The 27,947-nt window shown below is 40.6% G+C and overlaps 1 protein-coding gene across 6 annotated transcripts; it reads left to right on the top strand.

Annotated features, from left to right (window-relative positions):
- Positions 1-117: 117 nt before the first annotated feature.
- ZNF283 (zinc finger protein 283) lies at positions 118-26,300 on the top strand. 6 transcript variants are annotated; one of them, XM_025368861.1, is made up of 7 exons: positions 9,196-9,359; positions 9,727-9,891; positions 10,157-10,237; positions 13,597-13,660; positions 17,745-17,832; positions 19,960-20,086; positions 24,346-26,300. In XM_025368861.1, exons 4-7 carry the CDS (start codon positions 13,647-13,649, stop codon positions 26,043-26,045), a joined length of 1,929 nt encoding a protein of 642 aa, XP_025224646.1. In that variant the 5' UTR covers positions 9,196-9,359; positions 9,727-9,891; positions 10,157-10,237; positions 13,597-13,646; the 3' UTR covers positions 26,046-26,300. The 6 variants fall into 6 exon arrangements, with proteins under 6 accessions (XP_025224643.1, XP_025224648.1, XP_025224646.1 ...); XM_025368863.1 differs by lacking the exon at positions 19,960-20,086 and having other exon boundaries at positions 9,195-9,359; XM_025368864.1 differs by lacking the exons at positions 9,727-9,891; positions 17,745-17,832; positions 19,960-20,086 and adding an exon at positions 12,399-12,511 and having other exon boundaries at positions 9,289-9,359; positions 10,157-10,242.
- Positions 26,301-27,947: the final 1,647 nt, after the last annotated feature.

The following is a 27,947-nucleotide window of genomic DNA, read 5'->3' as shown; positions in this document are numbered from 1 at the left end:
TGAAAGATTTTTGGCTGCCTTCTACTATCTCAGCAATGTACTCTTTCTTGAAATACTGAACTGCTTTAACTTAATAGACCTCCCTCATTTCTATTTTATTTATTTTTCTTTTTTGAGATGGAGTCTCACTCTGTCGCCCAGGCTGGCCTGCAGTGGCGCGATCTCGGCTTAATGCAAGCTCCGCCTCCCGGGTTCATGCCATTCTCCTGCCTCAGCCTCCCGAGTAGCTGGGACTACAGGTGCCCGCCATCACGCCTGGCTAATTTTTTGTGTGTTTAGTAGAGACAGAGTTTCACCGTGTTAGCCAGGATGATCTCAATCTCCTGACCTCCTGATCTGCCCGCCTCCGCCTCCCGAAGTGTTGGGATTACAGGCATAAGCCACTGCGCCCATCCCCATTTCTGTTTTACCTCCTCACTGAAAAGCATTAGAACATGTCTACAGCCCTACCACTCTGAATGCTCCCAATCTGGCCTGAAAAGCATTAGAACATGGAATTACTTGAGTGACTAAAAAGTAAAACAATAAGAAATTGATTGTGGCTCAGAAATAGTGAAATCAGTTGGATCAGTTTAAAATCTCGTATACATAAGTATTTTTTTAAACGTTTTTCTTTTTTACTTTGTAATTACAAAGACAATGCATGCTTATTACATAAAATAAGAATATAGAACAAGTGCAATAACAGAAAAGATCCCTGTAGCCCATGGAGTGGTTGAAAATGGATAATTGCTAATGGGTATCGGTGTCTTTTTGGGGCAATGAAAATGTTCTAAAGTTGATCATGATGATGGTTGCATAGCACTTTGAATAAACTAGAAACTAGTGAATTCGGCCAGGCACGGTGGCTCACGCCTGTAATCCCAGCACTTTGGGAGGCTGAGGTGGGTGGATCACGAGGTCAGGAGATCCAGACCTTCCTGGCTAACACGGTGAAACCCTGTCTCTATTAAAAATACAAAAAATTAGCCGGGCGTGGTGGCGGGCGCCTGTAGTCCTAGTTACTCGGGAGGCTGAGGCAGGAGAATGGCGTGAACCCGGGAGGCGGAGCTTGCAGTGAGCCGAGATAGCGCCACTGAGCTCCAGCCTGGGCAACACAGCAAGACTCCGTCTTAAAAAAAAAAAAAAAAATTAGCCAGGTGTGATGGCAGGCGCCTGTAATCCCAGCTACTCGAGAAGTTGAGGCAGGAGAGTCGCTTGAACCCAGGAGACAGAGGTTGCAGTGAACTGAGATCGCACCATTGGGCAACAAAAGCAAAACTGTCTCAAAGAAAAAAAACAGAATCTACTGAATTATACACTTTAAAGGGGGGAATTTTAGAGTATATGAATTATATCTCAGTAAAAGTATTACAGAAAAGCAGTCATCTGCGTTAACTAGTTAACCACCTGGAAAAATAAAGTAACTTCCATCTCTCACACATTAAAACAAATAACATTGGCAACATGCATAACCTAAAAATAGACTACCAGAGTACTTATCAAATTACAAATTGATGTTATTGTAATTTTGGTCTATAGGCATGACAGCCAAAACACAAATTATGAAGTAAATAGTTAGTAAATTATAGAAAATATAAAGTATGTTTCAGTAAACTTCCCTCCCTCACTCAAATTTAAGTAGCAAATAAACTAAGGGAAAATATTTCAGATACAACAAATAGATAATCAATAAATTTAAAACAAATCAACCTATAGATGAATACAAAAATGTATAGAAATAGGTAAAGAATATAGACTCTTAAAAGGAAAAATTGAAAATGACCAATAAATATTTGAATGCATATCTAAGCTTATGAGGAATAAAAGACATGGAACTATTAAAAAATTAAAATGTTATCATTGGTTTAAGGACTGGGAAAGGGTCAAAACAATTGTAAATTTTAAGAAGATATTAATTCACAGTACTTTTGGTGGGGGGAATCCACTTACAACCTTTCTGAGAGTAACTTTACATAAATATTTAAGAGAAGCATCTCTTTTAATTCAGGAATCCATTTCGAGAAATGTAGTCCACGAAAATCATTGAAACAGTGAAAAATGTATAAAACATTCTGTACAGGCCGGGCGCGGTGGCTCACGCCTGTAATCCCAGCACTTTGGGAGGCCGAGGCGGGCGGATCACAAGGTCAGGAGATCGAGACCACGGTGAAACCTCGTCTCTACTAAAAATACAAAAAATTAGCCGGGCGCGGTTGTGGGCGCCTGTAGTCCCAGCTACTTGGGAGGCTGAGGCAGGAGAATGGCGGGAACCCGGGAGGCGGAGCTTGCAGTGAGCTGAGATCCGGCCACTGCACTCCAGCCTGGGCGACAGAGCGAGACTCCGTCTCAAAAAAAAAAAAAAAAAAAAAAAAACATTCTGTACAGCAGTGTTACCCAACCTTTTTGGCACTAGGGACCAGTTTCGTGGAAGACAGTTTTTTCCACAGATGGGAAGTGGGGGATGGTTTTGGGATGATTCAAGCACATTAAATTTATTGTGCACTTTTTTCTTTTATTATTATTATATTGTAAAATATAATGAAATAATTATACAACTCACCGTAATGTAGAATCAGTCTGAGCCCTGAGCTCATTTTCGTGCAGCTAGACTGTCCCATTCGGGGGTGATGGGAAACAGTGAGAGATCAGCAGAAATTAGATTCCTGTAAAGAGTGTGCAACCTACATCCCTCACATTGCAGTTCACAATAGGGTTTGTGCTCCTATGAGAATCTAATGCCATTACTGATCTGACAGGAGGTGGAGCTCAGGCAGTAATGCAAGCAATGGGAAGTGACTGTAAATACAGATGAAGTTTTACTCATTCACCCACCATTCACTTCCTACTGTGTGGCCCAGTTCCTGACAAGCCATGGACCGCTACCTGTCCGTGGCCCACAGGTTGGGAACCTTGGTCTATAGAAATATTTATATCAGGTAAAGCAGCAAAATATCTAAAGAAAAAACAAAAACATACAGGTAAATTAAATTTGATAATCCGTAAAATAAGTAACCATGATAATGTAGAATTACCTTGCTCAATATGGAAGAATATTCATAAGCTATTAAGAAATGAAAAATACCAGTTACATGAGAATATGCAAGGGGTGATTATAATTTTTGGGAAAAAAGATACACAAGGATAAACATTGAAATTTTAAGTATTTAAAAAGTTATATTCTGAAACTAATCGTGAGCTAATTTTAGCAAATAGATAAACATTTTTCAACTCAATTTTCTCACCTTTCAATGGGATAATTACTACCACCATCTGGATTTTTTTTTTTTTTTTTTTTTTGAGACGGAGTCTCACTCCGTCTCCCAGGCTGGAGTACAGTGGCACGATCTCGGCTCACTGCAACCTCCGCCTCCTGGGTTCACGCCATTCTCCTGCCTCAGCCTCCCAAGTAGCTGGGACTACAGACGCCCGCCACCACGCCCAGCTAATTTTTTGTATTTTTAGTAGAGACAGGGTTTCACCACGTTGGCCAGGATGGTCTTAGTCTCCTGACCTTGTGATCCGCCTGCCTTGCCCTCCCAAAGTGCTGGGATTACAGGCGTGAGCCACTGCACCCAGCCACCACCTGGATTTTTTAACAGAATAGTGACTAAGCCCTGAGACACTGAAACACAACCATCTCAGGTCAAAGCCTTATCTTAACATTTTAATAGCTGGGAGACCATGGGCAAGCTTCTAGAAATTTGTGTGTGTTTCATTTATTCTCCTTGGCATACTCCAGTAGAACAATAATACCATATACAGATTTTTGTTGTTGTTGTTTGTTTTGGGCTTTTCGCTTTTGCTTGAATTAATTAATTCCTATGAATCATGTGTCAATGGGTCTGGTACTCAGGAAGCTCATATCTTCTCCAGGCTGCTGGACCAACCATGATTCTGTCACAAAAGTAGAAGGAGATGGCTGTTGGGTGGGATCCCACCAGTGATTGTCACACTGGGCACAATATCCTTCAGAGTTGAGGGAAAAAGAAAGACATCTAGATTTGCAGGGGGGTCAGTAATTATGCCAATCATCTAAGCTGCCTCAGAGAACTCTTAGAGGAGGAAATCCAGCCAAGTGATATTTATGAATCAGAACTAAGCTTTCATATAAGAGGACATGAAGTGGACACCAGAAAGTGATGCTTCTCTCAAAGATTTCAAGCACTTTCCCCTCTCCAGGCCTTTGCTCTTGGAATTCTGTCTTCCCTTAAGACTTTGCCCTCAGTATTCATTCTCGTTTTTCAAATTTCAGCTCAATTATTAGTTTATTTTACAGGTCTTCCTTACATCTAAATTTAAATCATGGTTACTCATCACTGGCCCTTGTCACTCATCACAGTGTGTAATTTTATGTTTGTTTATATTTGGATTATACTGTCCATTGGCCAAACAAAATGTCCATTAGAGCTCCCAGCCTCTGATTATTTGTCTATCCCAGAGCAGGAAAACTATGGTCCAGGGGCCAAATCTAGCCTGCTATCTGCTTTTCACAGTGAATGAGCTAAGAGTAAGAATGGCTTGTGCATTTTAAAAATATTTTTTAAAAAGATGAATAACATTTTGTGACTGGAGAATAATGAGATTTAATAATCTGAGGTCGCATCTCAAGGAACTAGAGAAGCAAGGACAAACCAAACCCAAACCCAGCAGAAGAAAGGAAATAACCAAGATCAGAGCAGAACTAAATGAAACTGCAACAAAAAAATACAAAAGAGAAATGAAACAAAAAGCTGGTTCTTTGAAAGGATAAATAAAGTTGATAGATCATTAGCAAGATTACCAAGTAAAGAAGAGAGAAAAATCCAAAGAAGCTCAATTAGAAATGAAGCAGGAGATATTACAACTGACACCACAGAAAAACAAAAGATTGTTCAAGACTACTGTACCAACAACAACAACAAAAAACTCCAAGACCAGACAGATTCACAGCTAAATTCTACCAGACATTCAAAGAAGAATTGGTACCAATCCTATTGACACAATTCCACAAGATAGAGAAAGAAGGACTCCTCTCTACGAAGCCTGCATCACCCTAATACCAAAACCAGGAAAGAACATAACCAAAAAAGAAAACTACAGACCAACATCCCAGATGAACATAGATGCAAAAATCTTTTAACACAATATTAGCTAACCGAATCCAGCAACCTATCAAAAAGATAATCCACCATGATCAAATGGGTTTCATACCAGGGATGTAGGGATGGTTTAACATATGCAAGTCAACAAATGTGATACACCACATAAACAGAATTAAAAACAAAAATCACATGATCATCTCAATAGACACAGAAAAAGCATTCAACAAAATCTACCATTCCTTTATGACTAAACTCTCAGCAAAACTGGCATACAAGGGACATACCTCAATGTAATAAAAGCCATCTATGACAAACCCAGAGCCAACATAATACTGAATGGGGAAAAGTTGAAAGCATTCCCTCTGAGAACTGGAACAAGACAAGGATGCCACCTCCCAACACTTTTTTTTTTTTTTTTTAACATAATACTGAGTGTCCTAGCCAGAGCAATCAGACAAGAGAAAGAAATAAAAGGCATCCAAATCGGTAAAGAGGAAGTCAAACTGTTGCTGTTTGCTGATAATAAGATTGTTTACCTAGAAAACCCTAAAGACTCCTCCAGAAAGCTCCTAGAACTGATAAGAGAATTCGGCAAAGTTTCCGGACACAAAATTAATGTACACAAATCAGTAGCTCTTCTATACACCAACAGCGACTAAGTTGAGAATCAAATCAAGAATTCAACACCTTTTACAATATCTGCAAAAATAAAATAAGATAAAATACTTAGGAATATATCTAACCAAGCAGGTGAAAGACCTCTACAAGGAAACTTCAACATGCTGCTAAAAGAAATTATAGATGACACAAACAAATGGAAACAAATCCCATGCTCATGGATGGGTAGAATCAATATTGTAAAGATGATCATACTGCCAAAAGCAACCTACAAATTCAAAGCAATTCCCATCAAAATACCACTTTCATTCTTCACATAACTAGAAAAAACAATCCTAAAATTCATATGGAACCAAAAAAGAGCCTGCATAGCCAAAGCAAGACTAAGCAATGGAGGCATCCCATTACCTGATTTCAATCTATAAGGCCATAGTCACCCGGCATCCCATTACCTGATTTCAATCTATAAGGCCATAGTCACCCAAACAGCATAGTACTGGTATAAAAATAGGCACATAGATCAGTGGAACACAGTAGACAACTCAGAAATAAACCCAAATACAGTCAACTGATCTTCAACAAAGCAAACAAAAACATAAAGTGGGTAAAGGACACCCTATTCAACAAATGGCACTGGGATAATTGACTAGTTACATGTAGGAGAATGAAACTGGATCCTCATCTTTTACCTTATACAAAAATCAACTGAAGATGGATCAAGGACTTAAATCTAAGACCTGAAACTAAAAATTCTACAAGATAACATTGGAAAAAAACCCTTCTAGACATTGGCTTAGGCAAGGATTTTGTGACCAAGAACCCAAAAGTAAACGCAATAAAAACAAAGGGCCTGGGACTTCATTAAACTAAAGAGCTTTTGCATGGCTAAAGGAACAGTCAGCAGAGTAAACAGACATCCCACAGAGCGGAGGAAAATTTTCACAATCTATAGATCTGACAAAGGACTAATATCCAGAATCTACAAAGAATTCAAACAAATTAGCAAGAAAAAACTAACAATCCCATCAAAAAGTGGGCTAAGGGCATGAATAGACAATTCTCAAAAGAAAATATACAAACGGCCAACAAACATAAGAAAAAATGTTCAACATCAGGGAAATGCAAATCAAAATCACAGTATGATACCATCTTACTCCTGCAAGAATGTCTATAATGAAAAAAAAAATAGCTGTTATTGAGGATGCGGTGAACAAGGAACACTTCTACACTGCTGGTAGGAATGTAAACTAGTAAAATCACTAAGGAAAATAGTGTGGAGATTCCTTAAAGAACTAAAAGTAGAACTACTATTTGATCCAGGTATCCCACTACTGGGTATCTAGAGGAAAATAAGTCATTACACGAAAAAGATACTTGTACACAGATATTTACAGCAGCAGAATTCACAATTGCAAAAATGTTTAACAACTCAAATGCCCATGAATCAATGAGTGGATAAAGAAACTGTGGTAGATATAGACAATGGAATACTACTCAGCCATAAAAAGGAATGAATTAATGGCATTTGCCTGGATTTATTTATTTTTTCTTTCTTTCTTTTCTTTCTTTTTTTTTTTTTTTTGAGACAAAGTTTCACTCTTGTCGCCCAGGCTGTAGTGCAGTGGCACTATTTTGGCTTGCTGCAACCTCCACCTCCCGGGTTCAGGCAATTCTCCTGACTCAGCCTCCCAGATGGCTAGGATTATAGACACCCACCAGCATGCCCGGCTAATTTTTGTACTTTTAGTAGAGATGGGGTTTCATCATGTTGGCCAGGCTGGTCTTGAATTCTTGACTTCAGGTGATCCAGCCACCTCAGCCTCCCAAAGTGCTGTGATTACAGGTGTGAACCACCGTGCCCAGCCTGGAGACTATTATTCTAAGTGAAGCAACTCAGGAATGGAAAATCAAACATCGTGTGTTCTCACTCATAAGTGGGAGCTAAGGTGTGAGGATGCAAAGGCATAAGAATGACACAATGGACTTTGGGGACTCAGGGGAAAAGGGTGGGAAGGGGGTGAGGGATAAAAGACTAAAAATTGGGTGCCATGTATACTGCTTAGGTGATGGGTGCACCAAAATCTCACAAATCACCACTGAAGAATTATTCATGTAACCAAACACTACCTGTTCCCCAAAAACCTATGGAAATAAAAAATTTTAAAAAATCAAAAGATCCCCAAAATATTCAGAATAGTACTTGTGGGAGCCATTGAGCAAGTAACATGGGAAGAGAGGAGGCTGCTCCCACCAGTGGTTTTGGGGGTGGAGCAGATGCTGATGATAATGAAGTCCCAGATGGGAAATGGGAGTGGGTGCCGAGGAAAGCTCAAAGATCCTGCAGATGAAGACTCAGACCCACGATACTGGATGTGGCATCTATGTCACCATGGGAGTCAACCAGGGTAGAGGCCTCAGCTGAGGCAGGGGAAAAGCTGGGATCCAGGTGCTCTAGTCTTCTCTTGATAAGCAAGAGAGACCAGGAGGTGAGAGATGGCAGAGGATGAGACAGGTGATACCAGTGACCAGAAAGAGCCCCTAAAAGGTAACACTTCATTTTCTTTCTGTTAGTTTTAATGTCAAATTTTGCTTTAATATTTTTAGGTAATTCTTTTTTTAAAAAATATTTATATCCAAAGGTTCTTACCACACCAACTTCAGGCTCGATCTTTTCTCCCTAACCTCAGAATCAGTTAGTTGTCTCCTTTAAAACCTTTCTCTCTCTCACACACACACACACACACACACGAGAGAGAGAGGGAATATATAGTACTGTTTTTGGTGTATGAGTGTGTGCTTCAGAATAAATGGTTTCATACCCTACAAAAAAAGAATGAGATTCAAATTTTATAATCCATCAAGTTTTATTGGAACACAGCCACGCTGGATTGCTTCTGTATTGTTTATGGCCGCCTTTGCACTGCCATAAGTCTCCATGGTCACAATATCCACTCACGACCACTTGTTGTCTTTCAACAGCGGCATATAAAATCTCTAACATAGTTCATCTCACACCTAATGAAACAGACACACACAGGCATAAATTTAGAAACCATCCTATGAACATAAACAGGTCCACGCAGGGTCCCAGACACCGAATCGGACTGACAAACTCCCTCAAAGCAAGACACACCCATCTGTTCAACTGCCAGACACTGTTCCAGGCGCTCGTACCCAGGTAAACTGGTAGTGTCGCGCAGGTCATTTCCAGGGACCTTACCCTGAATTCCCCTGCTCGCTCAGATCTAAGTCCCCAGACACCCCAGTCCCATCTTCGGCTGTTCTAGACTCCAGAATGCGTTCCTTAGCGAATCCTGAGAACCTTTTAATTCGCTCTCAGTCAACACCAAAGACCCTCAAGCAAAGGCTGGACCTCCCAGCCATCTTCGGAAAAAGCGCCTTTGACTGGTGAAGCCGAGTTGCATGCTGGGAGCATCCCCCCTGTCCCGGTTTCAACTTCCGGAGACTATCCCGCTGTGGACTACAATTCCCAGAAGTCTCCGGGGCACATGTCTTTTAGGGGCGGGGCGAGTTTGCGGGCCAGAAACACTCCCGGTGGCTCCTCTCGCAGCCTGCGAGCGTTTCCAGGCTCTTGTTTCCCATCAGCCTCTGGGTCCAAACTAACCACGGGTCTCCGGGTCCTTTTCCGGTGTCCTTAAGGTTCTTGGACTCTGCATGGTGAGTTGGTCGTGTCCGTAAAAGTATTCAGCCCGGGTGAAGCTGGGAGGGCTCGGCTGGCTTTACCGGGGCCCGATTGGAATCGGCAGTGAGGGTGAGGGTGAGGGTGAGGGTGAGGGTGAGGGTGAGGGTGGGGGTAGTGGCATCGGGGGCGCTGGAGATGGGGAGGGCTGGGTCACGGACAGGGCGTGTCGTGTCCGGCACTCAAGCCTGTGTGCACGCGAGCAGCCGAGGGATAGTGTCTCAGACGGCGTGGCAGGGCCGGGGCGTGTCTCCGCGGAGGTGGGTGCAGTTGTGAATGTGTGACGGGGTGATGCGGTACGTGGTTGTATTTTTAAGTGTGATTTGCTTTGACCAAATGCTCTAGGTTCCCTTTAGCCTGTTTTTGGGCCTTCCACGGTTAAATGACTGCAAGAAAGAAGTCTATGCTAAGCCCTGTAATGAACGTTTCAAGCAAGAAGGATGAGAATTTTAGATCTGGAAGTGTCCTCGCGACAGGATCTTGTCAAGACCTGATGGGGAAGTTCTAGAGGTAGGATTCCTACAAGAGGCGCCTCTAGGAGCTCTTTGGTGGTGAGCTAGCTACATGTTTCAGAGCCACTGAAACCAGACCTCTGTCCCCAAGAATTGCCCTCAACACAGAGACAGACTCCAGCCTGCCTTTTCGTTCCATTTGGTTTTGTGTGGATGAAGGAAGAAGTGGCCCTAGAGGGTGTTTTGCTCTTGTTTTTTCTTTTTTAATTAAGTCTGTGACGCTCTAGAAATGCTGATGTCTCATGTTACTGTTTTTCCCCCAGTGCTGCTAGGTTGCCAGATTTCTAAGAAGGAGCTCGAAGAGGAGAAAAGGAGTTTGCGCATATTTAGAAATCAAGGTTCAGGTGAGGTTTTTTATACATACTTTTTTTATACATATACCTACAACTACCTTTGATTCTAGGTCATGAGAACATTTTCTTTCCTTGGCTTGAAAGATCTTGACTGGGTCTTCCCAGTCACATGACCTGCCATGCTGGTACATATTTCCGCCCGGTGGCCCCCTATTGTTCTTCTCCTCAATTCCTACCCACCTGTTCACATGGCAAATTGTTCAGATCCTTCAGTGCACTGAAGAGTTATAGAAAGGCACCTCTTGTAGATTGCTATTAGAGCATTATTTTAAACTATGATTATTTGAAGAGATTAGTATTTAGGTGGTGCTATATACAAACTTTTTTTTTAAGTTTTCTGTAGTCATAATTAAAAAAATTTTTTTTTACTTTTTTTAGAGACAAGGTCTCACTCTGTTGCCCAGGATGAGTGCAGTAGTAAAGTCATAGCTCACTGCAACCTTGGAGTCCTGGGCTCCAGTGTTCCTCTGGCCTTGGCCTCCCAGTGTGCTGGGATTGCAGGTGTGAGCCACGACGCCTGGCCCATAATCATGATTCTTAAAGCAAGGCAAAGTATGAGGGATTTTAAGTAAGGGAACGTTTCTGGCAGTATATGACAATGTTGTCTGCTTTGTGAGGCTTTTAGGGGTGGAAATATGATTGAGCTTTGAGCATAGGGATTTGTGATTTGCACCAACAAGAGTGGGGACTTTCAGATAATCTTTAGATAGAAGTCTGTAACATTGTCGGCCGGGCGCGGTGGCTCAAGCCTGTAATCCCAGCACTTTGGGAGGCCGAGACGGGTGGATCACGAGGTCAGGAGATCGAGACCATCCTGGCTAACACAGTGAAACCTCGTCTCTACTAAAAATACAAAAACTTAGCCAGGCGAGGTGGCAGGCGCCTGTAGTCCCAGCTACTCGGGAGGCTGAGGCAGGAGAATGGCATGAACCCGGGAGGCAGAGCTTGCAGTGAGCTGAGATCCGGCCACTGCACTCCAGCCTGGGTGACAGAGCAAGACTCCGTCTCAAAAAAAAAAAAAAAAAAAAAAAAAAAGAAGTCTGTAACATTGTCAAGCATGGCTTGTTTCAAGTCCAGCTTTGTGTGGCATGTAAGAAGCCGAACTATGTTGTAGTTAAAATTAAGGCTCTGGGGTCGGGCATGGTGGCTCACGCCTGTAATCCCAGCGCTTTGGGAGGCCAAGGCAGGTAGATCACAAGGTCAGGAGATTGAGACCATCCTGGCTAACATGGTGAAACCCCTTCTCTACTAAAAATACAAAAAATTAGCCAGGTGTGGTGGCGGGTGCCAGTAGTCCCAGCTACTCGGGAGGCTGAGGCAGGAGAATGGCGTGAACCTGGGAGGTGGAGGTTGCAGTGAGCCAAGATTGCACCACTGTACTCCAGCCTGGGTGACAGAGAGAGACTCTGTCTCAAAAAAAAAAAAAAAAAAAAAAAAAAATTAAGGCTCTGGATCCAAAGTATCTGAATCCAGATCCTGGCTCTGCCTGTTGGTAGCTGTGTGAACTTAGATAATTGATTCAGGCCCTCTGTGCCACATCTATAAAATAGGGACAGAATAGTACCTACCTAATGGAGTTGTGATGATGTAAGATGAGTTATTATGTGTAAAGCTTCTTAGAGCAGTGTCATCCCCATGATATGGGCTTACTGAATATCGAGTTGCTATTATTGGGCTCTTCTAGATTATTTCCTGTCAACTTTTTATAGATTAGAGTAAGAGAAATATGAAGTTGATTGTGACGGGTGCTTGCAAATTAACAAAAAAGTGGGGGCTGAGTGCGGTGGCTCACACCAGTAATCCCAGCACTTTGGGAGGCCAAGGTGGGTGGATCACAAGGTCAGGAGTTCGAGACCAGCCTGGCCAGCATGGTGAAACTCCGTCTCTACTAAAAATACAAAAAATTAGCCGGGATGGTGGCGGGTGGCTGTAGTCCCAGGTACTTGGGAGACTGAAGCAGGAGAATTGCTTGAACCCAGCAGTTGGAGGTTGCAGTGAGCTGAGATGGTGCCACTGCACTCCAGGCTGGGTGACAGAGCGAGACTCCGTCTCAAAAAAAAAAAAAAAAAAAAAGAAAGAAAAAAAAGTGACCAGATGCTCAAATGATCTAGGACAGGAAAACTTTAAAAAAAAAAAAAAAAAAAAAAAAAAGCGGCCTTTTGCTGAAGCTGGAGTACAGTGGCATGATCATGGCTCACTGCAGCCTTGGCCTCCCAGGCTCAAGCGATCCTCCCACCTCAGCCTCCCTAGTACCTGAGACTACAGGTATGTGCCATGAAGCCTGGCCAGTTTTTGGATTTTTTATAGAGAGGGGATTTTACTATGTTGCCCAGACTGGTCTCGAACTCCTGGACTCAAGCAATCTACCTGACTCAGGCTCCTCAAGTGCTGGGATTACAGGTGTGAGCTACAGTGCCCAGCCTTAGGACAGGAAGTCTTAACCTGAGGTCTTCTTGTTCCATTGACAAGCTTCTAGGTGACCAAAACCCCTTGAAATCGAGACCAAATTTTTGTAAATATATGTAAATGTGTTTTTTTAAGTGGGCAAAGTGTCTATAATTTCATGAGATTATCAAAAGTGACCATGACCCAAAAAGATCTAGCTCCATTGTTCTGGAAAAAAGACTGTAATTGCTGGGAAGGAGCTTGAAAAAAATGAGTCCAGCTGAGTGCAGTGGCCCACGCCTGTAATCCCAACACTTTGGGAGGTGGAGGCGGGTGGATCACTTGACATCAGGAGTTAGACCAGCCTGACCAATATGGTGAAACCCCAGCTCTACTAAAATTACAAAAATTAGCCGGGCGTGGTGGTGTGGGCCTGTAGTCCCAGCTACTCAGGAGGCTGAGGCAGGAGAATCAGTTGAACCCAGGAGACAGAGGTTGCTGTGAGCCAAGATTGCGCCACTGTACTCCGGCCTAAGTGACAGAGTGAGACTCCATCTCAAAAAAAGAAAAAGAAATTAGTGTCCAGTAGAATGGAAATAGTCAAGTAAATTGTAGTATATCTAGTGATGGAATGATATGCACCTAATAAAAATTAAGTTTATAAAGAATCAAAGGAAGGAAAAATATAAATGATGCAATTTTAAGCAATCATTATAGTTATAAACAAAAGTGCTCAAGAATATTGTGTTACCTGTCAATCCCATCTAATAAGACAGGGTTTTGGAAGACATATTTCAAGAATTACATCTAAAATGTTACTTTAATTCGTCATTCAGTGAAGAAGTGGAGAGGTGCAGCCATACTTATTGAGCATCTACTATGTACCAAATACTGTTTTGTTTATGCACATTTATTTTCTTCCTCAGACTTTGAAGGTGGTCTATCTAATTTGTGTTGATTTACAGGAGAATCTTGACAGTGAACGTGTCTCATTACATTGAATAACAGCTACAGGATGTTCAAGAGCTGGTAGGTGTGAATTGTTTCAGGCCCACTGATTTTCAGTGTTGGCGCCATTTGTTCAGTTTTCTTCATGACTGAAATATATCCCTCCTGTCACTCAGTCTTTTACATTTGGAAATGTCTTTATAGTTCCAATTATGGAATTAATGCAGGCTTGGTCCAAAAAAACCTCAGCAATCTAGGAGACATATCGAGAAGGAAGCTAAAAATCACATCCTCTAGAGTTAATCATTTTTAATGTTTTTTTTGTTTTGTTTTTTGTTTTCTTTTTTGAGATAGTGTCTCACTCTGTCACCCAGGTTGGAGTGCAGTGGTGCAGTGTCAGCTCACTGCAACCTCCACCTCCCAGGCTCAAGCGATCCTCCCACCTCAGAGGGAAGGTAGCTGGGACCACAGGTGTGTGCCACCATGCCTGGCTAATTTTTCCTGTTTTTGGTAGAGCTGGGGTTTCACCATATTTCCCAGACTGGTCTTGAACTCCTGAGCTCAAGCAGTCTGCCTCCTTTGGCCTCCCAAAGTGCTGGAATTACATGCGTGAGCCACCACACCCGGCACTTTGGAATATTTTTGTTTAAATCCTTTTTCTTTTAGCCTATGGGTCTGTTTTGTTTTTTGTTTGTTTGTTTGTTTTTTTCCTGCAGAATAAAATTATAGTAATTGGTGATGTAAATGAATTGAAGACTCTTTAGTTCTTAGTTTGAAAAAGAAACAACCCAGATCTAGGTTGTACATTAATTTTGAATATTTAGGAATAAGAGGGAAGTGCTAGTGATTCCCTTATTTGAAAACCTTCAAATATGCACAACTTCTGGGATTATAGAAATGTCATTTAAAAATGAATTACCAGGCAAAAAGGAGTTTTAGAATTATATTATTTTAAAGGTTACCTCGCCAGACAATAGCAATAATCTCCAATATAGAGCCATCTTACAAAAAATACATTTTACAGATAATATTTCCAAAGACAGGTGTAAATACCAGAAGGTAGAACGAGAAGGTTATGGTTGTAAATGTTTAAACCACCAATTTGTACAGAAGAGTAAGACTGAGCCTCTGGTTAAGTTCTCAGCTTGATACCTAATCGGGTTGTATTTTCTGATGCAGCTTAATGATGCTGAATCTCTATGTATCTTCTGGGAGGAAGTGGTATATTCCTCTGCATGTTTCTGAGAACCTGTTTTTCTCACATTGTTATTTAGGAAGAGTACAGGCTCAAGGCTGACCTGTGAAATTTGAGTTCATGTTATAAGAAAGCAGGTCTGAGAAGGACACGTTTTACTGTGGGCAAAAGAGAGTAGCATTAAGTTTCTTTGTTATAACAGGATAAGGGACAGTAACATTCTTCATTTTCTTTTCTTTTTTTTTTTTTTTTTTTGTGATGGGGTCTCACTTGTCGCCCAGGCTGGAGTGCAGTGGCGCGATCTCGGCTCACGGCAAGCTCCGTCTCCCGGGTTCACACTATTCTCCTGCCTCAGCCTCCCGAGTAGCTGGGACTACAGGCGTCCACCACCATGCCCAGCTAATTTTTTGTATTTTTAGTAGAGATGGGGTTTCACTGTGTTAGCCAGGATGGTGTCGATCTCCTGACCTCGTGATCCACCCGCCTTGGCCTCCCAAAGTGCTGTGATTACAGGCGTGAGCCACCGTGCCTAGCCATTTTCAATAATAATGATGACAATGTGGGCAAGCCTGCTGGCTTACACCTGTAATCCCAGCACTTTGGGAGGTCAAGACAGGAGGATTCCTTAAGCTCAGGTGTTCAAGACCAGCCTGGACAACACAGTGAGACCCTGTCTCTACAAACAATTTTAAAAAATAATAATTAGCAGGGCATGGTGGCATGCACCTGTGGTTCCAGTTACTGGGGAGGGAGGCTGAGGTGGGAGGATCATCTGAGTCCAGGAGGTTGGGGCTGCATTGAGCTGTGTTTCTGCCACATCATTCCAGCCTAGGCAACAGAGCAAGACCCTGTCTCTGAAGAAAAAAAAAAAGACAACTTATAAACAATTATCATATACCATTCAGTATTTTGTATGGATTTCTTACTCTTCTATAGTGAACACTTTTCTCACCCCTCTTATTGATGGGGAAAAGGAAGTGTTGAGAAATTGGTAACTATCAAGCTCAAATTCACATCCTAAAGGTCTGACACCAGATCTTTTATCTCAATTTCAAGAGAAAATACCTCCCACATTATGTTAGTCACAAACCTGCCTGCCTAAGGAATTGATCATATGTGTCTTTCTTCATCAATGAATATGAACCAACACCATCATAACCAATGAGGGTATGGTGGGTCGCAATTTATTAAACCTTTTGTTTACTATTACCTACTTTCTCATTTTTAGTGATCAGAAGTTATTTTTGGTTGAATATCCTTGTGTATTCCTCTTGTGTGCTTCTTTGTTCTTTAGCAATTTCTTAAGGATACATTTCTAGAAGTGAAGTTTTGGGTGAAGAATTTGCCCCCAATGCCTGACCCTGTAATACTTGTACTTAGGGGGTAATACAGTGTTTGGAAGACATAGGTGTTACCTTGGAGACCAAATATGCCTTGGGGTAAGTGTAAGGCAGTCAGCAGCCAGCAACAAAGGCCAGTAGGCAATCCAGGGGACCTGCTTTAGGAACTCATAGGAAGGTAGTTATAAGCAATACTGTTGAATCATGATCAAGCATTTGGAGGCAAATGGAATTTATTCTATAAAGTTTATACTACTACTGTTAGTTGCAAAGTGAGCCTAATACGATCAGGTGATTCAGCAGTTATCTGAAGGATACCATGTTTAAGACAGGTTCAGATACAAAATAAATCTATCAGTCAAGATAAGAAAAGCAGAATCAAAACCTCATTAATGGAAGGGGAACCAAAAAAAAAAAAATAGGCTGGCCACGGTGGCTCATGCCTGTAATCCAAGCACTTTGGGAGGCCGAGGCGGGTGGATCACGAGGTCAGGAGATCGACACCATCCTGGCTAACAGGGCGAAACCCCGTCTCTACTAAAAAATACAAAAAATTAGCTGGGCATGGTGGCGGGCACCTGTAGTCCCAGCTACTCGGGAGGCTGAGGCAGGAGAATGGCGTGAACCCAGGAGGGAAGTTGGCAGTGAGCCGAGATCGTGCCACTGCACTCCAGCCCAGGCGACAGAGTGAGACTCCGTCTCAAAAAAAAATAATAATAAAATAAAACCCCCAAAAAACAGAAATTAAAAGATGAAATTCCCCAACTTATGCTATGGATATATTAGTATTATTATACTAATATTATTCTATTAATATATCCATGGCATAACTTGGGGAATTTCATCCATTTTTTTTTTTTCTAGGCAAGACATAGGCATATGTAGAAATTATACAGTTTGTGTAATGCATGGCCATGGTTACAATGATTATGTGGATTACCTAAACAAAAAACATGATCATAATGAAAAGATAAATGTTATTAATATATACAGATATGTAATTTTATTTTTTATTTTTTGTTTTTTTCTTGAGATGTATAACTTTCTAAACACTTTTTATCTGTTGATGTGATTGTCAGTCTTTCTGTATTGATATGTATGTATTTTATAAATGTAATCATACCATAAATCTCATAACCTCCTTTTTCTATTGAGTATATCTTATTTCCCTAAGTTAGCATGTACTCATTGCATGATGTTCCGTGTCATGAATATTACTGATATATGCATTGGAAAGTCAGCTTTTTGGGTTCCCGATGAATTCTTTATACATCCTGTCCAGCTCCCCTGTCTTGATCAACTTCCTTCAGTCCTGAACCCATGAAGGACATTCTAGCTTGGACCATGACAGGTATTCCTGAGAGGTAGGAATGGAAAGAGGATGATCTGATCTCCTGGGCAGGACTGAATCGTCAGATCCCAGGTCCAGATTCACATCCTCAGAACCAGACACTGCCAGAAACCTCCCTGCTGAAGAACTTTGGGGTTTAGGTGGAAGTTTAGATTCCATAAATGGCACGTGGGGTGTGTAGCAGAAGCAGGCATGGAGAAGATAAGATCTTCTATTAGCGTAAGTCAGGATGGGATCACTGAGGCACACCTGGTTTAACACTTCGTTTTCCCTCCCCAGTTCTGGCTTTTCTGGATTCTGTGCTTCACCAATAGAGGAATCCCATGGAGTATTAATCAGTTCTTGCAATTCCAGAACCATGACTGATGTAAGTTGGTATTTTTCTCTCCATGAAATACTGTGATTTTCAGGGCGTGTGAATCTTTTTTTTTTTTTAATTTTCCTAAAGCCTTCTGTCTGACAGAACTCCATCCCTGAACCCGCTTCTCAGTTCTTCCTATTCCAGTGGAGGATGGTGCCAAATAGCTTAGTGTCCTCCCCTTGTACCCCTCCCCTTTTTAATCAATGTCATATTCATTGAAGATGTTACTTAACATCTCCTGTGTTCCCAGTCTTCTAGTAAGAGCAATGATAGAGCAATGGAGTCTTCTGAGGGAAATACTTAAGCTTCTGTTAAGGATAATTCAAAGAAATACAGTTAAGAACACACTTTTACTTGTATGCAAAGAAAACCAATAGTGCATTGATTTCCTCCATCAAAGGCACCAACGGGAGTCATATAAAGGAGGAAAGGGAAGACAGTGAAAGACTGCAGGGATTTTGAACACAGCACTATTTTTTAATTTAGGTGGTGATTTTAAAAGGTGGCTACCAAAGACACTCTGTTGTTAGACAGTTGGATGGTCACCCGGAAGAGTGATGTTAGTTGTTTATACATTCTCTGGGAGCACTTTCATGTTTAACCATCTTGACTGTCTTGGGTGATGCCTTTTGGTATCACCTCTGATTGGCCACATCGGCACCATTTCCCTTACCCGAGTTTCTCATTCCCATGTCAGGTCTGCGTGTGATTAGTTAGTGATGAGGGTCCCATCGGACCATATGCAAAACCTTGGAACTTCTCCATAGACCCAAGTTTTCCATAGAGATAAGATGGACTTTGGGGTTTCTTGGTCTCAACCTCGGTTTATGTGAAGTTACATGTGTTGGGAGGTGCTTCAGATTAGAAAGAGGGGAGTTAGTGGTTCTTTCCAGGAGTTTCCTAAGAGATGAAGACCAGTGGTCTCTGGAGTCACCAAAGGACTCCATCACCAGTGGATTTTGAACCAGTTGACTTTGAAGTCATTTTGTCATCAACCAGGATGTGTAGGTCATGAGTGATATTTGTGTCATGTGCAACATCCTATATCAGTGTCCTCATGTGTCCTGTATCAGCATCCTCTAACTCAGGAACAAGTAACGTACTAAGCGAGGGGTAGTTGATAGTAACAGATAAGATGATGCCTAAGGTCTAGATGATAATATATTTCCACAATCAAGAAAATCTACAGAAGTTTTGTTCAGCCTATATGTACAGATATAATTGAGTGATTAAGCTCATATATTGAGAGGATAAAATGAATTGCAGCAAATAAAAAAATTGTTTATTCATCATTAGAAAAAATGCTTATGATGTAATCCAACAGTGATGTATTCGAGTCTTGTTGATAGTCCCTAATTTAATGGGAATCGGTTTTATAAAATAAAGATTTTGTAGTACATTTGGGAAAAAGTTTTCATGTTTTCCTATTTCTTTGTTTTTGAGACAGAGTCTTGCTGTCACCCAGGCTGGAGTGCAGTGGTGCAATCTCGGCTCACTGCAACTTCCACCTCCCAGGTTCAAGCGATTCTTCTGCCTCAGCCTCCCAAGTAGCTGGGATTACAGGCATCTGCCACCACACCTGGCTAATTTTTGTATTGTTAGTAGACATGGGGTTTCACATATTGGCCAGGCTGGTCTCGAACTCCTGACCTCAAGTGATTTGCCCGCCTCAGCCTCCCAAAATGCTTGGGATTACAAGCATGAACCATTGCACCAGGCCTTGTTTTTATTTCTTAAAGGGGAAAGATGGTGAGCAATTCATTTTTACAAATAATTTATGAGAAAGGCACATAGCACATAGTAAATATGCATGATGTATACACACATGCACTTTTTATTTAACACAGAAGAAACAGATTTTAAAAATATATTACCAGACAGGTCTGGATAGCTGAGTTATCTTATAGTATCCGGGAAGCTTTTTTTGCTGTAACAGGATTCTTCTAGAACATGTTGACATTCTGCTTTAGTCACACTGATTTTCTTGCTTTTTCCTACCTAGATCAGAGGCTTTCAGCCTCCTTGATTGTTGTATTTCTCCCTCTCTTTGTAGTTTATCCTTCATACCCTCTTTTTCCCTCTTGGAAATGTTTTCTTTAATTTCACAAGTAATACATGGATTTTTGGTTTTAGGGGTTGGTGACATTCAGGGATGTGGCCATCTACTTCTCTCAGGAGGAGTGGGAATGCCTGGACCCTGCTCAGAGGGACTTGTACGTGGATGTGATGTTGGAGAACTATAGTAACTTGGTGTCACTGGGTAAGGTCATCTGCCTGAAATAATTTAGTCTCCTCTTTGCATCATCAGTTTTCTGCACTGGAAATTCCAGGGCTATCTTTGAAGAAACCAGGTGAATTTCTTCTCCCTCTTCCCAAGGGTATGTTTTTATACTTGCTGGGTTAGAAATGGGTTCGTTAAACACATTGATCTTCCCCATCCCTCAGTGAGCTTAACACCATTCTCGGGCCCTCGCTACAATCACCTCTCTCCTTTAATGGCCAAGGGGCTGGATTTGCATTATAGGACATTTATTTCGTAACCATTGTCAAAGAAACCAGATTTCATAAATTCTGCAAATACTATATCGAATGTCTACTTCTGGCCAGCGTTGTGCTGAGCACTATTCATTGAATCATGAACAAGTTTTGATAACTTGCCTATTTTCATGCAGTTTACTTTGTAGTAAAGGAGAAACATCAAATAAGTAAGTGAATAAATAAATAGTGTGTAATGAACCAAATTCTTTGGAAAAGGTAAACAGTGTAAGGGAATAGAAAATGATAGGGACTGACAGGGCTAATTTAGATAAGATGGTCAAGGAACGCTTTCTTGAACAGATGTTCAAGAATAGAGATATTCGAGCTATGTGAATATGTGGGAGAAGAACAGATCAATCACAGTGAACAGCAAATGCAAAGGCCCTGTTGTTGGAAAGGAACTTTACCAGAACTCTAGGGTAGAGTTATTAAAGGAATATGTACTAAGAAATTACGCCAGGGAGATAGGAAGGGGCCAGATAATATATTGTTTTGTTGTTCTTGTTTGTGGAATTTGGATTGTTTAGTCTCTTTCAGTTTGAAACCGTTCACATGTCTTTCCTTGACTTGCACATATGTCTGTGATGCTTTTGAAGATTACAGGCCAGTTATTTTGTACAGTGTTCCTCAGTTTGGGTTTGTTTGCTCTTTCTTCATGATTAGATTTAGAGTATGGATCTTTGGCAGGATTATCACAGAATCGATGCTGCATTCTTCTCCCTGCATTTTGTTGGGTAGTATGAATGATTTGTCATTACTCATGTTATTCACTCTGAGTACTTGATTAAGGTGGTGTCTGCTGGCTTCCTCTTTGTGCAGTTGCTTTTTTTCCCTTCCATAAGTATTTTATAGGGAGGAACTTTGAAACTATTAAATATTGTAGAACTGGGCACAGTGGTGGCTCAAACCTGTAATCCCAGTGCTTTGGGAGGCTGAGACGGGTGGATTGCTTGAGGCCAGGAGTTCGAGACCAGCATGGGGCAACATGGCAAAACCCCATCTCTTCAAAAAATACAAAATAATTAGCTGGGCTCTGTTAGTGCACACCTGTAGTCCCAGCAACTGGGGAGGCTGAGGTGAGTGGATTGCTTGAGCCTAAGAGGTTGAGGCTGCAGTGAGCTAAGATTGTGTCACCACACTCCAGCCTGGGTGACAGAGCAAGACCCTGTCTCAATCAATCAATAAATAAATATTGTGTTCCTCTTCAAACTTTCCATTTATTCGTATGTTGGATTTCTAGTCAATGGGCTATATTCTGTTTTTTCTGTTATTTATTTTGAAGCTCAAAGTGTTGGCGCTTGTTCCAGATTTGGTCAGTGGGAATCCTTTCATGATATGGCTTTTTGGCATACTCTTTAAGTATTTCCTGATTTTCTGATAAACAAGGTGTCAGAGGTTCATCTTGTATGAAATTTCCCTGCTCTAGTTTTATAATCAGCTATTGCTTTGAAATGCTGAGTTACTTTAAGACAGATTTATAGTTATTATTTTATGCATTTGTCTTTTAAATCAACAAATCAAAAGTACAATAATATTAACTTTTATATTTACTCATGTAGTTACCATTACCAATGTTCTTTATTTCTTCTTATGGCTTCTAATTACTGTTTTGTGTCCTTAGCCTGAAACACTCCCTGTAACATTTCTTCTAGAGTAGGTCTACTGGTAGTCACCTCTTTCGGCTTTTGTTTTTTCTGGAAATGTCTTAATTTTACCTTTATTCTTAAAGGACAGTTTTTGCTGGTGTAGAATTCTTGGTTGACAGTGTTTTTTCTTTTGGGACTTTTCAATATACCATCCTACTACTTTCTGTTCTCCATGGTTTCTGATGAGAAATTAGCTGTTAGTCTTGTTGAGGATTCTTGTATGTGTTAGGCTTCTGCTTTCTTCCTGTGTTCTGAAGTCTTTTTGTCTTTGGGTTTCCATAATTTGACTATAATGTGTCTAGATATGAGTCTCTTTGGGTTTATCCTGCCTGAAGTTGTTGAGTCTCTTGCATATGTGTATTCCTGCCTTTTCTCAGATTTTGGAAGTTTTCAGACATTCTTTCTTCACATTTTTTTTCTATACTTTTATCTCTCTTCTTTTTCTGGGACTCTTAAGATGTGTATGTTGGTGTACTTGATGGTATCCCATCAATCCTTCCGGCTCTCTTCATTGTTCATTATTCCTTGTTTTTTTTTGTTTTTTTTTTTTGGAGATGGAGTCTTGCTCTGTCACCCAGGCTGGAGTGCAGTGGCGCAGTCTCGGCTCACTGCAAGCTCCGCCTCCCGGGTTCACGCCATTCTCCCACCTCAGCCTCCCGAGTAGCTGGGACTACAGGTGCCCACCACCACACCCGGCTAATTTTTTGTATTTTTAGTAGAGACAGGGTTTCACCATGTTAGCCAGGATGGTCTCGATCTCCTGACCTCATGATCCGCCCGCCTCGGCCTCCCAAAGTGCTGGGATTACAGGCGTGAGCCACCGTGCCCGGCCCATTATTCCTTTTTTTTTTTGCTCTTCTAGTGCAATAATTTCAAATGACTCATTTTCAAGTTTGCTGAATCTTTCTTCTGCTGAATCCACTACTGAAATTTTCATTTCAGTTGCTTTACTCCAGAATTTGTTTGGTTCCTTTTTTTTTTTTTTTTTAATAATTTCTATCCTTTTATTGATATTTTCATTTTGTTCATACATTGTTTTCCTGATTTCCTTTAGCTCTTGGTCCATGGTTTCTTTAGGCTCATTGAGCATATTGGATAGTTCATTCAATGTCTAGGCTTCCTCTGGAATGGTTTCTGTCAGATTCTTTTTTTCTTGTGAACGGGCACCTTATTTTCCTGTTTCATTGTATGCTTTGTAATTTTTTGTTAAAACTGGGTATTTTGAGTATTATAATGTGGTACCTCTGGAGATTCAATTTTCCCATTCCTCAGGCATGGCTGATTTCTGCTTGTTGAGGGCTGGAGCTGTCAGACTTTTTCAAACTCTTTTGGCAAATTGTATATTCCTTATTGTATGTGGTCACTGAAGTTTCTGTTCCATCATCTCTGCAGTCAGTTAGTACCAGACAAAGATTTACTTAAATATCTGGCTATAAAAAGGGGGAGAAGAAAAGGTCCATTAGCCCTTTAAATCTTCCAATAGATGCTCCTGGGGAAAGCTTCTGTGATTGATGGAGCTAAAATCAAGGCAGTCATCTGTGCTGGTCCCTCAAAGTAACACAAAACCCACCAAACTGCACAACCCTGAAGTTTTTGGAAGACAAAATCACACTGCCCACCCAGGTCCCAGCTGGCTGTTTCAGGAATACAGGCTGCTGCCCTCCCCACAGTTGTGGTGGGGCTGAGGAGTGAGGGATGTGATTAGCTGGTACACACCATACCTGTGAACTTTTCATACTATGTTACATTAAAATCATTGCACTTTGAATAATCTTTTATCCATGCGTAATTTTGTAACATCATACACCAAATCCACCTGTTTCTACAAATAAAGTTGTATGGAACATAGTCTTACCCATTTGTTTATATGTTTACATATTGTCCATGGCTGCCTCGATAAAAGAGTTGTGACCATTGAGTTGTTAAGACAAAAGAGTTGTTAGACAAAACAAAATCAGCCAAAGCTCATTATGATAAGAATTTGATTCCCATTAAGATACATACCTAGCAGGGGACACTAGATAACCACAACTGGGCACATAAGGGCTTGACTGATGGAAGCTGACATTTGGTTTGAGGCAACATCAGCATGGGAAAATGAGGGACTTGTTGAAGTGAACTTTGTGGAATCCTCCAGAAAACTATAAAATCAGAACATTGAGATCACAAGAGCTGCAAAATCAAGGCTAAGTTTGTTATTTAATAGGGGAGTGCCTTGATGCTCAGGAGTGAGTTCAGTAAAGTCACCTAATTTGTCTTTTATTTCTACTGTAGTTTTTTTTTTTTTTTTCCTAGTGAAGGAAATAAAATGTGTGGTTTTCTTGTTTTCTTTCAGATTTGGAGTCAACAACATATGAGACCAAAAAAATATTTTCAGAAAAGGATATTTTTGAAATAAATTTTTCCCAATGGGAGACGAAGGAAAAAAGTAAAACCCTTGGCCTTGAGGCATCCATCTTCAGAAATAATTGGAAGTGCAAAAGCATATTCGAGGGACTAAAAGGATGTCAAGAGGGATACTTCAGTCAAATGATAATCAGCTATGAAAAAATACCCTCTTACAGAAAAAGTAAATCTCTTACTCCACATCAAAGCATTCGTAATACAGAGAAACCCTATGTTTATAAGGAACGTGTGAATGCTTGCAGTCATGGCTCAAAACTTGTTCAACACAAGAGAACTCATACAGCTGAAAAACACTTTGAATGTAAAGAATGTGGGAAGAATTATTTAAGTGCCTATCAACTCAATGTGCATCAGAGATTTCATACTGGTGAGAAACCCTATGAGTGTAAGGAATGTGGGAAGACCTTTAGTTGGGGATCAAGTCTTGTTAAACATGAGAGAATCCATACTGGTGAGAAACCCCATGAATGTAAAGAATGTGGGAAGGCCTTTAGTCGTGGCTATCACCTCACTCAACATCAGAAAATTCATATTGGTGTGAAATCTTATAAATGTAAGGAATGTGGGAAAGCCTTTTTTTGGGGCTCAAGCCTCGCTAAACATGAGATAATTCATACAGGTGAGAAACCTTATCAATGTAAAGAATGTGGGAAGGCCTTCAGTCGTGGCTATCAACTTACTCAGCATCAGAAAATCCATACTGGTAAGAAACCTTATGAATGTAAAATATGTGGAAAGGCTTTTTGTTGGGGCTATCAACTTACTCGACATCAGATATTTCATACTGGTGAGAAACCCTATGAATGTAAGGAATGTGGGAAGGCTTTTAATTGCGGATCAAGTCTTATTCAACATGCAAGAATTCATACTGGTGAGAAACCTTATGAATGTAAAGAATGTGGAAAGGCCTTTAGTCGTGGCTATCACCTTTCTCAACATCAGAAAATTCATACTGGTGAGAAACCTTTTGAATGTAAGGAATGTGGGAAGGCCTTTAGTTGGGGTTCAAGCCTTGTTAAACATGAGAGAGTTCATACTGGTGAGAAATCCCATGAATGTAAAGAATGTGGAAAGACCTTTTGTAGTGGGTATCAACTTACTCGACATCAGGTATTTCACACTGGTGAGAAACCCTATGAATGTAAGGAATGTGGGAAGGCTTTTAATTGTGGATCAAGTCTTGTTCAACATGAGAGAATCCATACAGGGGAGAAACCTTATGAATGTAAAGAGTGTGGGAAGGCTTTTAGTCGTGGCTATCACCTGACTCAACATCAGAAAATTCATACCGGTGAGAAACCTTTTAAATGTAAGGAATGTGGGAAGGCCTTCAGTTGGGGTTCAAGCCTAATTAAGCATGAGAGAGTGCATACTAATGAGAAGACTTATGGATGTAAAGACTGTGGGAAGGCCTTTGGTAGTGGCTATCAACTTAGTGTTCATCAGAGATTTCATATTGGTGAGAAGCTTTATCAATGTAAGGAATTTGGGAAGACCTTTACTCATGGCTCAAAACTTGTTCATGAGAGAACTTGTAATGATAAACCCTACAAATATAAAGAATGTGGGGAAGCCTTTCGGTGGACAACTTACTCAAATGAGAAAATTGATACCGATAAAACCTTATGATTGAAAGTTGTAACAGAACATTTTGTGTGTGTTTACAGACAACTCATCATAATAAGAACTCTTACTCTTGAGAAACCTTGTGAATGTAAGGGATGTGCAAAAGCCATTCGTTTCTGTGTATGGACAATTATCTTGCTATCCAGTAATTCATACTAGTGAGAAATATTCTGAATATAACTAATATGAAAAGGCCTTTAGACTTCTGTACACTTATTGGATATCAATTTATACTGATGTAAAATCATTTAAATGTAAGGAATGTGTGAAGATCTTTATTAATGACACAAAGTCTGATAACATCAGATAATTGGTATTTGTTAAAAAGGTTTAAATGGAAGGAATGTGGGAAGGACCTAAACTTAAATCAGTTCTTGCTGCACATCCAAGAATTCATACTGCTGTGTAATCCTATGCACATAAGGAATTTGGGAAGGCTTATAGACATAGTAAATATCCTAGAGTACATCAGAGAATTCATCAAAATGAGAAATCATTTGAATTAGAATTAAAGGAAGGCCTTTAGACAGATGCCACTCAAATTATTATCCAGAGACTGGTGCAGTCATAAAATTGTCATCTGTCAATCATGAGATAAATGTGGAAAGTGAGTAAATATTTGGAACTTTTATAGCAATTTGACATTTCCATAACATTCTTATTCTGTTTTACAAAATTATCAGTCCATAAATGATTGAGAATTGAAAACAAAGTTTGTTCTCTTCCAGAAATAATTTTAGAGACAAGACTCACATTTTTCAAGACATGAGACAAGTCACGATATAATTTAATTTAAATAAGAAATTCTTGGCCGGGCGCGGTGGCTCAAGCCTGTAATCCCAGCACTTTGGGAGGCCGAGACGGGTGGATCACGAGGTCAGGAGATCGAGACCATCCTGGCTAACACGGTGAAACCCCGTCTCTACTAAAAAATACAAAAAACTAGCCGGGTGAGGTGGCGGGCGCCTGTGGTCCCAGCTACTCGGGAGGCTGAGGCAGGAGAATGGCGTAAACCCGGGAGGCGGAGCTTGCAGTGAGCTGAGATCCGGCCACTGCACTCCAGCCTGGGCGACAGAGCCAGACTCAGTCTCAAAAAAAAAAAAAAAAAAAAGAAATTCTTCACTTGCACCTCTCTGATTAGAATAGCAGGACAGTCATACTATAGCAAGATTTGGCAAATGAGGGAATCAAAATTTTCTAATGCCTGTAATAGCATAAGATAATTTATACCAGATATGTTAAATGTACAGAAGCCTTCTAACACTATTCAATCTTTGTTAAACTTCAGTAAATTCATCCTAGAGAATAACTCTGTTAATGTAACAAATGTAGGAAAACCTTTATCCATGGCATATACCATACTGTCATCACCATTTCACCTCCATACTACCTGTAGGATGGTGAGCAAAATGCTTATCTCCTCTGGACATGATGTTTAAAATGCTGATGGTAACTAATAATGCTGTGATAGAGATTAGATGGATTTAGTATGCATCGTATACTTGGAAGAGTATCTGGTATGTAGCCTATGCTCAAAACATATTAGCTATTGTTCATATTGTCTTTATTATTAGTATTACTACTGGTGAATTCTTAGGAGAAGCACAACCATTTGGAGGAATGAATTCAGAAAAGCTTCCTATAACCACTCATCCATTTGAATTTCAGATAGTTCATTCTGGGTAAGATCTAGTACAGTATAAAGAATTTGAGGGGATTTTAATTTAGAGTTTATCCCTTAAGCTGAGCTAAAAATTGAGACGTGACAAAACCCAGACTTTTGAAGAGTTTAGGAAAGCTGTTTTATAGAATGTCACACATTAGTTTCTTTCCTCATGGTGAAATTTGATATGGGCCTCTTCTTCACATTTCTCATAACATGAAGTTGGAAATAGAGGCTTAAGC

Source organism: Theropithecus gelada, chromosome 19 (genome assembly GCF_003255815.1).
Source record: "Theropithecus gelada isolate Dixy chromosome 19, Tgel_1.0, whole genome shotgun sequence".
Lineage (NCBI taxonomy): Eukaryota > Metazoa > Chordata > Mammalia > Primates > Cercopithecidae > Theropithecus > Theropithecus gelada.
The sequence above is the reverse complement of the archived record's forward strand: the minus strand, read 5'-3'. Positions and strand labels throughout refer to the sequence as shown.

Coding starts and splice junctions, on each gene's coding strand:
- ZNF283 (XM_025368858.1), top strand. CDS start 118: ATGGAGTCTCACTCTGTCGCCCAGGCTGGCCTGCAGTGGCGCGATCTC. Junction 240..17,744: donor CCGAGTAGCTGGGACTACAG/GTGCCCGCCATC, acceptor TTCCCTCCCCAG/TTCTGGCTTTTCTGGATTCT. Junction 20,087..24,345: donor TAGTAACTTGGTGTCACTGG/GTAAGGTCATCT, acceptor GTTTTCTTTCAG/ATTTGGAGTCAACAACATAT.